At 42.4% G+C, this 12,253-nt stretch overlaps 1 protein-coding gene across 1 annotated transcript in view; it reads left to right on the plus strand.

The window, feature by feature from the left end:
- Positions 1-12,253, plus strand: part of cckbrb (cholecystokinin B receptor b) — a 44,215-nt gene that overhangs the window by 4,814 nt on the left and 27,148 nt on the right. Inside the window, exon 2 of the mRNA XM_033616460.2 lies at positions 10,359-10,610. Coding sequence (XP_033472351.1) covers positions 10,359-10,610 — 252 coding nt within the window. The remainder of the gene's footprint in view (positions 1-10,358; positions 10,611-12,253) is intronic.

Below are 12,253 nucleotides of genomic sequence, written 5' to 3' on the forward strand. Positions count from 1 at the left end.
TAAAAGTTTTAAAATTCACTTATGGCCAAATCCATAGTTATTACGAACTGGTGTCCATGTGAGTGAGCTGGAGACCGTGGGTTTGGGAGCCAGGGTTAAAGGAAGTGTTAGTGCACATGCTCTATCGGCCCTATGATGCAGAAGATTTCGGTAATTTCATACCCATAACCGAAACTGTATTGTTCTGTCTTCATAAAATTTAAATCAGGAAAGCTTCTGATTATTATCTAAAGGAAAACTTTATAAATTCATATACATCAGTATCATAGACTGTATAAAAATAATGGACGTAACCGCCATGATGTCAGCCATTGGTTTGTAGACTCACATTTTGAAGCTTTCAGCATTTTGGTAGTCGCCATCTTGAATATTTGGGGCCAGGAGGGACCTGATCTGGACAAGAGTTTGGAGCTAGGGAGGAGCAAGGGGTGGATCTGACAATAGACTGGGGTGACTCATTGCAGACAACCTGTCACTCAAAGTGGCCACAACCTCAATTGTGCATGAGTTTAAACTTCAATAAAGTTTGAGCCAGTGAGTTACATAAAAAATTTACCCTGTACAGTTGTCATGACAGGGGAAATTAGCTATAGAGACCGAAACTATTTTTGTACCAGGCTGTAAACCTGATTTTTTCTGCTGTAAAGTTGAGCACTTTAACATGGGGCTCTATGGGGGTTTACTTACTTTCAGAGCCAGCCTCAGGTGGCCATTCAAGGAACTGCAGTTTTTGATGCTTTCGTGTTGGCTTCATTTACAGCCCTGGAGGTTGCCGCTTGAGGAATATGAATTTACTAGTCATCGTGGCTCTTGAGGAGCTTTGTGATGTTCGAGTAAATAACCTCAGAGATTTTACCAGGCTCTGAGACTGCAGTTTATTAAAGGAAAGCCTGCATTAGACACCGGTGATGTGGTGTTTGAACGACATTTACCAGACAGGGAGGGTCAGACAATCTTTTTTTATATATCTGTCTAGAGCACGTTCCTCATTTTTATGGGGGTGCAGCACTAAATCACAATAATAGTGCACAATGCAACCCATGGGTTATTGATATCTCTGAGATATTTCAGTGTTTAAATACATCACTGTTTGGGAGATTTTCACCATGGATACCGGCATCCAGCAAACAGGAGCAAACACATCTCAGAGCGAGGAAAATCCTTGCCCATCGCTGGGAGGGAACATATCGCTCAACCACAAACACCTTTCAAAATGTTTTCACATTGGATGCAGCTCAGGTGTTACTTTGGATCTGGAACAGAAACCTGCAGACTCTCTAACTGCTTCATGGCACATGGTTTGGCACCCCTACTGTAGACTTGATATCAGTTATAATGGTTTTAAAGTGAGCCTGTCAGACACTGTGAACTGCACAAGACAATACTGAATAACTATTAATTTATAGAGTCAATAAACATGTTTACAGGTTGTCAGGGATACTGGCTGATCGGGGAGCAATTCATCATACAACAACAGTAGGAGGTCATTACTTTAGAGGTGATGATGATGGTAGCAGGAGGGGTTATCAGTCACTGCCAGGAATGAACCACCATTTTCATTCCTGAACACAAGGCAATCTATCCCTCACAAAAGGCATTTAGACAAAAAATATTAAACCCTCCACTGCTTTTCATTTCCCTCTTCACTCCCACCACGCCACTTCTCTTGCCACTCCGTTCCCCCTGTTTGTGTGTATTTTACTATCCGTCGCTCACATCCTCTCATCTCACTGCTTGTTGGGAGCTGAAGTGTTTAATACATGCCTGCACTGTGAGCCAAGCCACCAACATGTTGTTTTGTAGTCTGACCGCAGTGACCAGGGACTCTGCGGCTCGTGTGTTGTATTCTGTCAGTCAACAGGAAGTGATGTGGTTCAGTGCCTCCATCAACTGTTGGGGGGTGCAGTTGGCTTAGTGACAAGGCTTAGATGACATTTACTATGCTGGATTAGCTACTAGCTGTGACATTTACCGATACCTCGGTCTTACGGGAGCATAGCCGGTTTTTCCCTGATAGGTGCAGCGAGACGAGGGGCCAACTGGGACAGAAAGTGACACACGCTGCATATGTATTAGACAAAAGGAGGGGGGGATAATTCACAGTCAATAAGAAACAGATGAAACCTTAAATATTCATGGGTGAACCCCATTATTAATTCATCCAAGATTTCACTGCATATCTAACCATAGCCCTCGTCACTGCAGTTAACTTTCCACTTGAATTATTTTTTGAATTATTGTTTGCAGGGAATCTGTTCATCAGCCTCTCACACCCAAAATTACATGATGCTTTCAAATCAGTGTTAGACAAGAGGTGGAAAAGCTTTAATGGAATGTACATTTGCACAATTGAACTCAACTGTAAAATGTGTCTAATATAGCAGACATGCTGTGTGTATGAGATGTGGCTATAGATAGGGATACACTCCTGAGATAGTATATGCAGGTAGTGCACTCAAATAAGATATAAATTGAAGATAAATTGAGGCAGTGCTCGACAAAATTGCAGGACTATTTTGAATAACTTCAAATAACAAACCTCTGGAAGTTGCAACAAAGTCATTTATCCAAAATCCTGCTCACAGTGCCTCTCGTCTGTAAACAGGGAGCAGACTGTGTGCCAGAGCCAACGGTCAGACACGGCTGATGGGCACTGCACACACACATACACACACACACACACACACATACACGTACACACACTCGTGAAACCGGCTTCCCACACCTCCAGTGCTACAGGCTTCCCTTCTGTCATTCGGCTTTTTAAACTGAAAATAGTTCTCCAAATAATTGGTGGAGCGGAGTGAAAACTACACGTTGCCAAATGGGAAGTGTTGGTTTCTTTTTTCCCCCCATAAAGTTGTAGTAGTAAAGCAGCTTCGGTGTTAAATAGATTGGAGTATTTTACTACAATAGAGTGACCCCATAATGTGTTTTAAAGGGATAGTTCACCCAAGAATCAAAAATACATTTTTTTCTTCCCCCACTGTGGTGCTGTTTATCAGTCTAGATATTTTTGGTGTGAGACGCCTAACGTTTGCTGAGATGTCTGCTTTCTCTCAAACATAATTGAACTAGCTTGCACTTGGCTTGTGGTGCTTAAAGCAGCTAAAAATACATTTGAAAAACTCAACAGCAACATCTCTTTCTCAGAAATCATGACCCGGTTCCTCAAAATAATCCACAGACCTTGTTGTGAGCAGTTCCATGCAGGAACTATTTTCTTTCTACAAAACTAAATCTGCCAACTGTATTACAGCACAGAAGGAAGTGTGCCTCTAATCACGGATAAGATGTTCATGACAGCATGAGCTGTAACAATTAATGGCGTCCTCCTCGGTTGAGCTGTAATGTTAGCCAGCTCAGTGGTGTGAGGTGAGCTTGCACCTTTACAACCTTTACAAAAGCGGCATGGTGATGCAGTAGCATTGTCACCTCACAGAAAGAGGGTTCCTGGTTCAAACCCTGGGGTGGGAGAGCCCTTTTGTGTGGAGTTTGCATGTTCTCCATGTCAGCCTGGGCTTTCTCCGGCTACTCTGGCTTCCTCCCACAAAGACATGCAGGCTACTTGGTGACTCTAAATTGCCCATAGGTGTAAATGTGAGTGTAATTGGTTGTCTGTCCCTATGTGTCAGCCCTGCGATAGTCGGGTGACTTGTCCAGGGTGTACCCTGCCTCTCACCCAATGTCGATGCCCCTGCAACCCCCAACATGATAAGCGGTTACGGAAAATGAATGTACAGGGGTGAATTGTTATTTAACTCATTCATTTAAATTCATCCAAATACGGTCTCCTCTGAGTCCACAAACCAATGGGTGATGTCACAGTTGTTATGTCCATTATTGTTATACAATCTATGGGATTCTTAAACCAAAGTATTGGACAAAGTTTCATTTTTTTCTGGATAGTGGTGCTAGATGTTGCTACAATCCATCCTTAGGTGGTACATGATAAAAAAATTCAGTCTGGACACTGCCATCCCTAATAAATAATTAATTAAATAAATAAATAAAAGCTATAGTTACAATATTTTATCATGTCAGGCTCAGAATAATTTCCCCAGAAAGAGAACTGCATTGTCTGTGACTTAACATATTTTAAAATATTCCAAAAGTAACTTTTGATATTTGTCTGGCATCACTTTTATATTAATACTTTCTGACTTTGTCACCTTGATTTGTCACATTATAAATGATGTCCTTTTGCAGCTTCCCATCAGCGAGAGTATAATAATTTTCTCCTATGGTATTGTTCCAATATTAATGAGTCTGTCATGTCTAGAGGCTCTCCAGACATCAGGGATTTGTCTGCCAGTTGTCTGTCACAGGTGGTGAAATACTAAAAGCTGAGCACTGTATGTGGATTATTCATTATGTACCCACATCAGGAGCACCATGTGTGGCACAGCTGTGTAGACCAGCACAAATAGGAGTTCCATTTGAGCCATTCATCATGTCTAACTCTTTCTCAGCTAAATGCATCACCATGTTCACCAGCTGGTCACTAAATCTGTCTGGCTGCTGTTTTGGTAGTGTGCAGTGTGTTCATCTGAGCTTTTTAGCTGTAAACTGCTGTTGTGGGCTTTAAAACCAAAACAACAATCCAAAAGATGCTAAAACGCACCTTCAACAAGTCTGGTCTTCACCCTTTTGTGATATATCAGAATGTATTTATTGATTACATTTTGTATTATTGATCTGACTAGTCAGTTTCTCCAGGATTTTTTTCATGGCAGTTGTTCTATAAAATTGTGATGCATGTTGCGATGTATGGATGTTCATAGGCATTTCTGTTGCAATGAAATTGCTGATTAGGGGCCTGTTATTATAATAATTCAGTGTTTCCCATAGAGTTACAATCTATTTGTGATGGTGGGGGAGCAGCAACAGCTGATCCCTGACTATCAGTTGTTGCCACTGTTTGAGGCAGTACTAAAGGATTGTCTCTGGGAGCCGCTCTCCTCCTGGGCTCTCTGCTGTCCAATCCTTACAGCAACATCAAAATCACTCGACTCTGTCGTTGAAACCATTAATAACTGTTGGGTACTGTTAGCCAAGTGTGTTAGTGTGTGCGTGTATGGGTGTGTGATTCTGTCCCAGGTGTGGAGCTTACTCTGATAAACGTAAGAGAGAGGGGTAGGAGGCACTGAGCGGGTCATTCTGTTGTGCCAACCCGGTCCCACTCAGATGTCATCGAATTCCGGCACTTTGGCAGTGACTTCCAGCATCAGACACAGACAAAAAAAGCCACCTTTCATGTTGGCATGATACGCAGCTGGTCGCTGTTATAATTTAACGGCACCCGGGTGGGAAGGGGTGGTGGATGGGTCCAACAACCACTGACTTTCACCCGGGAGGTCGGTGTTTGCTTCCCTAAGATTGTGTTCTTTTTTTCTAAACCCAACATACATCCAGATACATCAACTTTGTTTTCAAAATTCAATCAGGAGAGACTAATTTTTATAGTAAAAGATTAAGGAGGATGATGAATCCATAGTCGAATAGAGAACCCCCCTGGGGTCGAGGAAATGAGAAGAAGATGGAGAAGTGCTGATGATCTGGATGAGTAGAGGAATGAGCCTTTGCTGAGCTCGTCCTGGCCTCTGGATATGATGGCTGGAGGTGAACTGGGTGGAGGAGGGCGCAAAGATTCTGCCTAAAATGACAGCTGACAGCAGCAGAGGAGAAAGCAGGATTAAAATTTTGCAGTAGCATCCTGATTGGCTGATAGAGATCGTGGCGAAGTTTGATTGGATAACTACAAGAGTGAGCACCCATAGTCAGCTGATTAGAGGAAGCAGTGGGAGTGGGAGGGAGAGAACTGTGAATGGATGAGCACAAAGAAAGTCTTCCTGATTGATCTTAGGCTGAGCTTCATTTGTCAAATAAATGTAAAAGAGTTAAAAAAGTTGACATTGGACAAAGTTCCCTCTGAATTTTTGTGTAGTAGAAGTATAATACTCAAGTGAGGTATAATTGCCTAGAAACTTTACTTTCTTTACACTACTCTGTCTTGTTGATATAAACGTTCTCAACCCAGATGTGTTTGCCTCTTTAAGAAACATTTACAACTTAATTTATAGCTTCTAGATCATAAATGCCACCATGCTCTGTAATACCTGTCTGTGTATATCATAACTTTACAGCTTTTAGAAAAGGAAATGTCTGTATGCCAAGAATATTCATTTAAACAGGCTTGTTGAGCACCAGTTTTATACATCAGTATAAATCTGCCAGTGAGGCTGTAGAACAGAACACGACAGAACAAGAGTGCTCAACTTCATCGAGCAGAAATATTTATTTGTGCCGCACACTGGCCAGCAAGCACAGGTAGAGCATTAGTGAGCCAGGTGATTAATATAAATGCTTCCGCTCTAAACACAGGAGCAGGAGCAGCTACTGGAATTGCTGGCCTGAAGGAACTGGTAAATGTGCTGAGGGAGTTATCAGTGTTTCCCGCATAGCCAGCGAGCACACAGGAAAGCTAATTGGCTTGGACTAGGTGGGGGCCAGTGTAACATATTTCATTAGGTACAAGAGAGAGAGACAGTAATAAAGAAGAGTGTTGGTTCCTCTCTCTAACCAGTCATCTGCCTGCACATTTTCATTATGCTCATGCAGACAAATGTGCACAAACAAACACAAAATTAAACATTTTGGTGTCTTCCATTTGCAAGCCTGCTGTGGTTAAGAAAAACTCTGATGTACTGTCAGCAGAACAGTAACCACCATATTAGAGGTAACTGCTTTTTATTTGCATAGGAGTGTGGGAGGCAGATGGTGAAGCCTCATGTCAGTAGATGGAAGACTGTATTTGTGTGTGTGTGTGTGTGTGTGTGTGTGTGTGTGTGTGTGTGTTCCTGAGAGAGATGAGAGCAAGACAGAGGAAGACAGACTTTTGCTGACCAAGCTGAGCCTGAATCCATTGCTAAGTCTGCCAGTTAAACAAACATTTCAGAGTGGTTGGGTGGAGGCAAGAGCATTAAATCAATTAAGTGACATGCCAGCATCCTGCTTTATGATCCACACATCTGCCCATATGGATTTAGAGAAACCAAATTCCATTTTTGATGGTCCTCTTTATCTTTATACCAGCTTTTGTGCGGCGGATTTTTGTAGCTTAACCTGAACTGTACGCTGCTTTTTGATAAACACACAGATTATGTGCCCCAGCCAGCTGAGCACAATTCATATATTTACATCCCAGGTGGGTAACTGTAAATCAATATGACTCAGGCTTAAGATGATGTCTAGCAGATGTGACACAGGCGAATGGGAATATATGTTTATTCTTTAATAGGGTTTATGATGTTCAGAGTCAGTGAGGTGTGAAATCTATGATACTGAGGATACTGATCAGCGGGAAAACATGAATCAGCTAAAAGAGCACTAGGAGAGTGCAGACCTCCACCAAGGACAATAGCCCAGTCTTTTATGATATGCAAATCTGCAAGCATAACCACTATGTCTGGATGTATTTCCGAAACTATTACACTGATCTCAAACTATGGTTGTGCCTTGCTTTGGCCTTTTCATCTCAGCTGGGCATTTCTAAATGAGAAATATATTACATATAAAATATCTGCGAAAACCAGAAAACGCTCCATCATGTACACATGGACAAATATCAAAGACTGGAATGACATCATGAACATCGCAGCATGTTATAAACAAAAAAAAAAATAGTTTTCAGTGTTAAATTTGGTGGTAAGGCTCTGTTCTGGGACCTTTCTGCCTTTCCTAGGCCTACGCAGAAAGTCTAAGGTGGAGAGAGCACACCTCTCTGCCCTTCCACGTGCAGACAAGGAAAGCCTGAGGCAGAGAGAGCATGAGAAATGCATGGGCCTGGGTGAGGTGGGTATTGGTTGGAGAATACTAGAATACTAGTTGAGTCAGGGCCACTTAAATCAAAGAAAACTTCATTTCCATTTGCAGTATTATATTTGGCGGTATGACTCTGTTCTGGGGCCTCTCTGCCTCTCCTAGGCGTATGCAGAAAGTCTCTTCCACACACCTATGTCGAAAGCCCAAGTCAGAGAGAGCACACCTCTCTGCCCTTCCACGTGCAGGCATGGAAAGCCTGAGGCAGAGAGAGCACACCTCCCTGCCCTTCCATGCCCCTACATGGGAAGCCTAAGGCAGGGAGAGCAGCAGCAAATGCCCCCGGGAACAGAACAGAGCAGCATCAATGACAAACGGAAATGACATTGATGAGTCAGACACAACATGAAAAGGAGGAGCTGGGGTGGAGGCGGGTTGCAAAGCAGCTTGCAGAGGAAGCAGCAACAGCAGGCAGGCCAGAGCAGTTTAAATAGGGCGCTCTGAATGAGATTTGCCAATTGGTTGCATAGAAAAGAATCATATGATCTATCAGCTGACTCCCTTCCATCAATCAGCTGCTCCATCAGTTGATCGGGCTGTTTGAGATCAGCTGATGTAGCTGGGATGTATCTTGTCAAAATTGAACTTTACTAACATTTACTGGATTTTAAGATATTCTACCATGGCCAAATGCTCTATCTGTAAACAGAATTGAAAAATTGAAATGTTTTTTCCTCGGGGTGTGTTACACATTTCCATGAAAGTGCCATGAAAATTGATCCAGTAGTTTTTCTGTAATCCTGCTGATAAACAAACCAACATAACATCCCCCGCCTAGGAGACTACCTCACCAGGGTGCTGCGTTTTCATTGGGTAAAATCGAGTTGCTACAGGGTGTTAACTGGAGGTCTGTGTCTCCCCCAGTCAGCTACCACCACAAACAGAATCTAATTTTGCGGCAAACACTGAATGTCATCAGATCTGAGTCACGTAGCTGTGCGGATGGCTTTGCTACAGTCTTGCTGTCTTCTTTGAAAGCTTTCCACTTTTAATTAAGACTGGAAGGAAAGGAAATAGTCCAAGAAAAAAAGCAAAGAGAGCAAGATGGGAAAAGGTTAAAGATCAAAACAAGATGCCTGAAAGATGACAATGTGCTTTTAAAATACCCTCATAGAAACAGGAATGCAGCAAATAAAAAGACAAGATGGAGACAGCAGTACATTTGGTTGGTATTTTGCAGGAAACAGAACCTCTCTAGATGTCTTGCAGATTCAAGTCTACGTAATTTACCAGTGCCTTTGAGGCACTGTTGCTGTATTTTCAGGGGATTAAGAAATGTGTTTGGTTGCACACGCCTCTGCAACTGTGTCAATGAAGTGTGGTCTTAGGCATGTGATGTGATTTGTGTCCTGTGGCTGTTGGGTGCCTCTAATCCCCAGGATACAGAAGCAGTGGGTAGCCTGTTAAAAAGTGTTGTGTCTAAGCAGGAGGTGAGGTGAAGATAACAGAGAGAGCCAACAGCATAGACTTTACAGGATATGATATGGTGAACCTAATGGGCACAGAGAGGATTTGGGCTGCAGGCTATAGTACTTTTTGTAGGTGAAAATGTTTATGTTGGTACCCAAATTGATAAAACAGCAGCTAATTAATAATAATTGGTTGCTAAGAGTGAAAATCCACATGTGCACACACAAAATGATAATTGAGTTTGTCTAATTGTACTGTTTATACAATTTGTACTTTTATGATGATTGGGCAGGTTCTAGGCTTTGAATTTTTTTGTCAGTCAGACCTGGCAATGCTGGTTGCAACTAATCGGTGGCTTGCCATGCCAGCAGGAATATTTATGGAACAACAGCTATCAGAAACAGAACAAGCTAAACAGGCTAATTTTGTCTCAGACAGCAGAGACCTAGTTGGACGAAAATGGGCAGCAGTTGGAAGCAATTACGTGTGTAAATCTGTTCTAAGTGTGTCTTATTCTGAGAGGTCATCCAAGCAGATGGTGCAAGTTCACTATAGGTGAAATCACAGTGTTCACATAACTTATGGGTAGAAAACCCCTGCATCATGTGCACAAAATAAAGCCACAAAAGCCACAAAAACAAAGGCCCATATAGAAAAGTATGCGCCATATTTAGAATATGTTCACTGCTTTCCTTTAGACTGCCATTTCCAATGGGGAGCTGAAGCTTTTATCTGAAAGCCACCAGACCCCATTGAGAAAAACATTTTACATCACTGTATACACAGGTGTTGCTGGTCAGCTGCTGCCTTGATTGGTTAGTGTGTAAGGTAAAGCAGACAAAAATATTCCACTTTGTGAGATATTACAAAGTAGTGATCAGGACAGAGTCTTTATGTTTCTGCTTAACCTGACAGCATTAAGTTTGTACCTGTATTGTTTAGTAAATTACAGAAGTAGCACTAATGGCTCCAGGCTTTCAGGATCAATCAATCAGTGTGATTATGTTGATCATCATGTAAAACAGGACACTTAACATATCCTCTTCTCCTGCCTTTCTCCATACCAGATGATGACCACACGCTGCGGATCCTGCTCTACTCGCTCATCTTCTTCCTGAGTGTGTTTGGCAACCTGCTGATCATTGTGGTGCTGACAGTCAATAAGCGCATGCGCACCGTGACCAACACCTTCCTGCTGTCGCTCGCCGTCAGCGACCTGATGATGGCCGTCTTCTGCATGCCCTTCACCCTCATTCCCAGCATCCTCAAGGACTTCATCTTTGGAGCTGCCATGTGCAAGATAGTGTCCTACCTCATGGGTGAGAGAAGGGGGAGTGGCGGGGCAGACTTTCTATCTCTATATTTTCCATCATACTCTACATTCATACCCACGTCAAAAATGGCTTCCTTGTTCACACATTCACTTTTGCCTATGTAGTATAATAGACACTCGGATACAAGGCACTACTTTTTTTGTTCCATTGTTGGAATTTTTGAAGAGAATACATAAAGCATACATAAGTGAAGGAGCGATTGGGAAATAGATGTGGGCTCGGTTGATATGGCTAGAATTGTTAAATAGGTATAAACTGCAAAGACTGGTCATATCAAGTACAAATATTTCATTTAGAGCATCAGTTACACAGAAAATATACGAAAATAACCAATCGTAAATATGCATTTTCCATACAGGGTTTATTTTACTATCTTTCATATTAATGGTCATCCATTTTTTTTTATCTGAAGAATTGATATGAACAAAGTCACATTTAAAAATGAAAATAAAATCACTAAAAGCTGAGTTTAAAAAAGAAAAATGTGGGGGCGACCTCTGAATGACCTTGTAGAGTGTGTGCATCATGTAGGCTGAGTCCTCTGCAGCAGCCTCATTTTGATTCTGATCCACGGCCCTTTGCTGCATGTCATACCCCCTCTCTTACCCACCTTTCCTGTCTCTCTATAGCTGTCCTATCAATAAAGGCAATGAAAACGCCCCCAATAAATCTTAAAACGAATAAATGAATTAAAAAGAATTCTGGTAAAAATTGCTTCCTGAAACGCTGTAGACGTTTATGGACCAAGCAGTTATGGGGACTTCCTGAGAGGAACTGCCATGAGCTCCCCAGAGAACTACATATGTACATTTAAGGGCCCTTTTTTCTGTTTGCATCTGCAACCAGGCCCGCCATCAGGGGGGTCAAAGGGTACAGATGACCCCAACCCAAGGCCAAGGGGTGGCCTGTGAAAAGATCTTTGGTTGACCTTTAACTGGGATCAAGTACAACAATTTACTTACTGATTTATATCACTCACAATACAAGTTATGTGTATTTACATAATAAATAATGGTGCGGTCCATCTGACATCAGTCAGGTGCACGATGTGCAAAACTAACTAAGTGCTGCTGATGTAAAAATGTGAGGCACACTGCAACCTGACAAGTCAGCATGCCTCGCCAAAATCAGGGACTCCTAAACGAGAAGCCAGGGTACAGAGAGAACAAGAAAACTAAAGGAACAGGCAAAAAAAAAGAGGAAGACTAATTTTTAGTAAGAAAACCTGCTGTAGCAGGCTTAATGTTAAAGCTACAGTGGAGACATGGGTATCATATCGAACTAGAGGATCTAAGGTGGGAACTGTCCATTGGTCCAATAGCCCATTGGTCCAACATCCCATTGTTCCGACCATATTAAACCCATTGTTCCAAAGTCCGTTCCGAAATCATCATGATGCCCTGTGGTTAAGGTCTGGTCAGGTTTAGGCACAAAAACCACTTGGTTAGGGTCAGGAAAAGATCATGGTGTGGGTTAAAATGAAAAAGAAAGTGACAAACACATAAGCTGCGAGCCTGCTTCGCCTCAAGCCTTTCCCAGCTGACCCAGAGCCGGTCGCGACGCACCATCAAGCGGGAGCCATTCAGCACCACGGACCGTCGGATTAATGGGCTGTCAGACCAATGACA

This window comes from Epinephelus lanceolatus, chromosome 14 (genome assembly GCF_041903045.1).
Source record: "Epinephelus lanceolatus isolate andai-2023 chromosome 14, ASM4190304v1, whole genome shotgun sequence".
In the NCBI taxonomy this organism is placed as follows: Eukaryota; Metazoa; Chordata; class Actinopteri; order Perciformes; family Serranidae; genus Epinephelus; species Epinephelus lanceolatus.